Below are 425 nucleotides of genomic sequence, written 5' to 3'. Positions count from 1 at the left end.
TTATACCAGGATTTTTATGAAAGAAATTGGTTTTATATTAATGGAGAGCCATAAACTTTATACCTTCACTATTTACTCATTGATTTATAAGTAACTAATAAGTGCTACTATTAAAAACCATTAAAAAACAAAACCATTGATTTATAAGTAACTAATAAGTGCTACTATTAAAAACCATTAAAAAAACAAAACCATTGATTTATAAGTAGATAATAAGTGCAAAGAACTTCCACTGAGAACGCAAAACTTGAAATTTCAGGCAGCCTAGGCAACGAAGCCGTCATAGTAACCAAAGACGATGATGTTTATGCCCTTGGGTTCAACGGCTCAGGATGTCTTGGGGTCGGAGATCAGAACAGCACCATGGAACCCCGTAAGATTGAACCCCTTTGCCAGAAAAAAGTCAAAGGTAAGTGAATGGGTGA

The 425-nt window shown here is 34.6% G+C and overlaps 2 protein-coding genes across 2 annotated transcripts in view; one reads left to right on the top strand and one right to left on the bottom strand.

Moving 5' to 3' along the window:
* Positions 1 to 419, top strand: part of LOC119581710 (RCC1 and BTB domain-containing protein 1-like) — a 2553-nt gene extending 2134 nt beyond the window's left edge. Inside the window, exon 2 of the mRNA XM_037929835.1 lies at positions 260 to 419. Coding sequence (XP_037785763.1) covers positions 260 to 417 — 158 coding nt within the window. The 3' untranslated portion in view covers positions 418 to 419. The remainder of the gene's footprint in view (positions 1 to 259) is intronic.
* LOC119581709 (RCC1 and BTB domain-containing protein 1-like) overlaps positions 1 to 425 on the bottom strand; it is a gene marked incomplete in the record, with an annotated part of 27771 nt that overhangs the window by 23068 nt on the left and 4278 nt on the right.

This window comes from Penaeus monodon, chromosome 15 (assembly GCF_015228065.2).
Source record: "Penaeus monodon isolate SGIC_2016 chromosome 15, NSTDA_Pmon_1, whole genome shotgun sequence".
NCBI lineage: Eukaryota > Metazoa > Arthropoda > Malacostraca > Decapoda > Penaeidae > Penaeus > Penaeus monodon.
The sequence above is the reverse complement of the archived record's forward strand: the minus strand, read 5'-3'. Positions and strand labels throughout refer to the sequence as shown.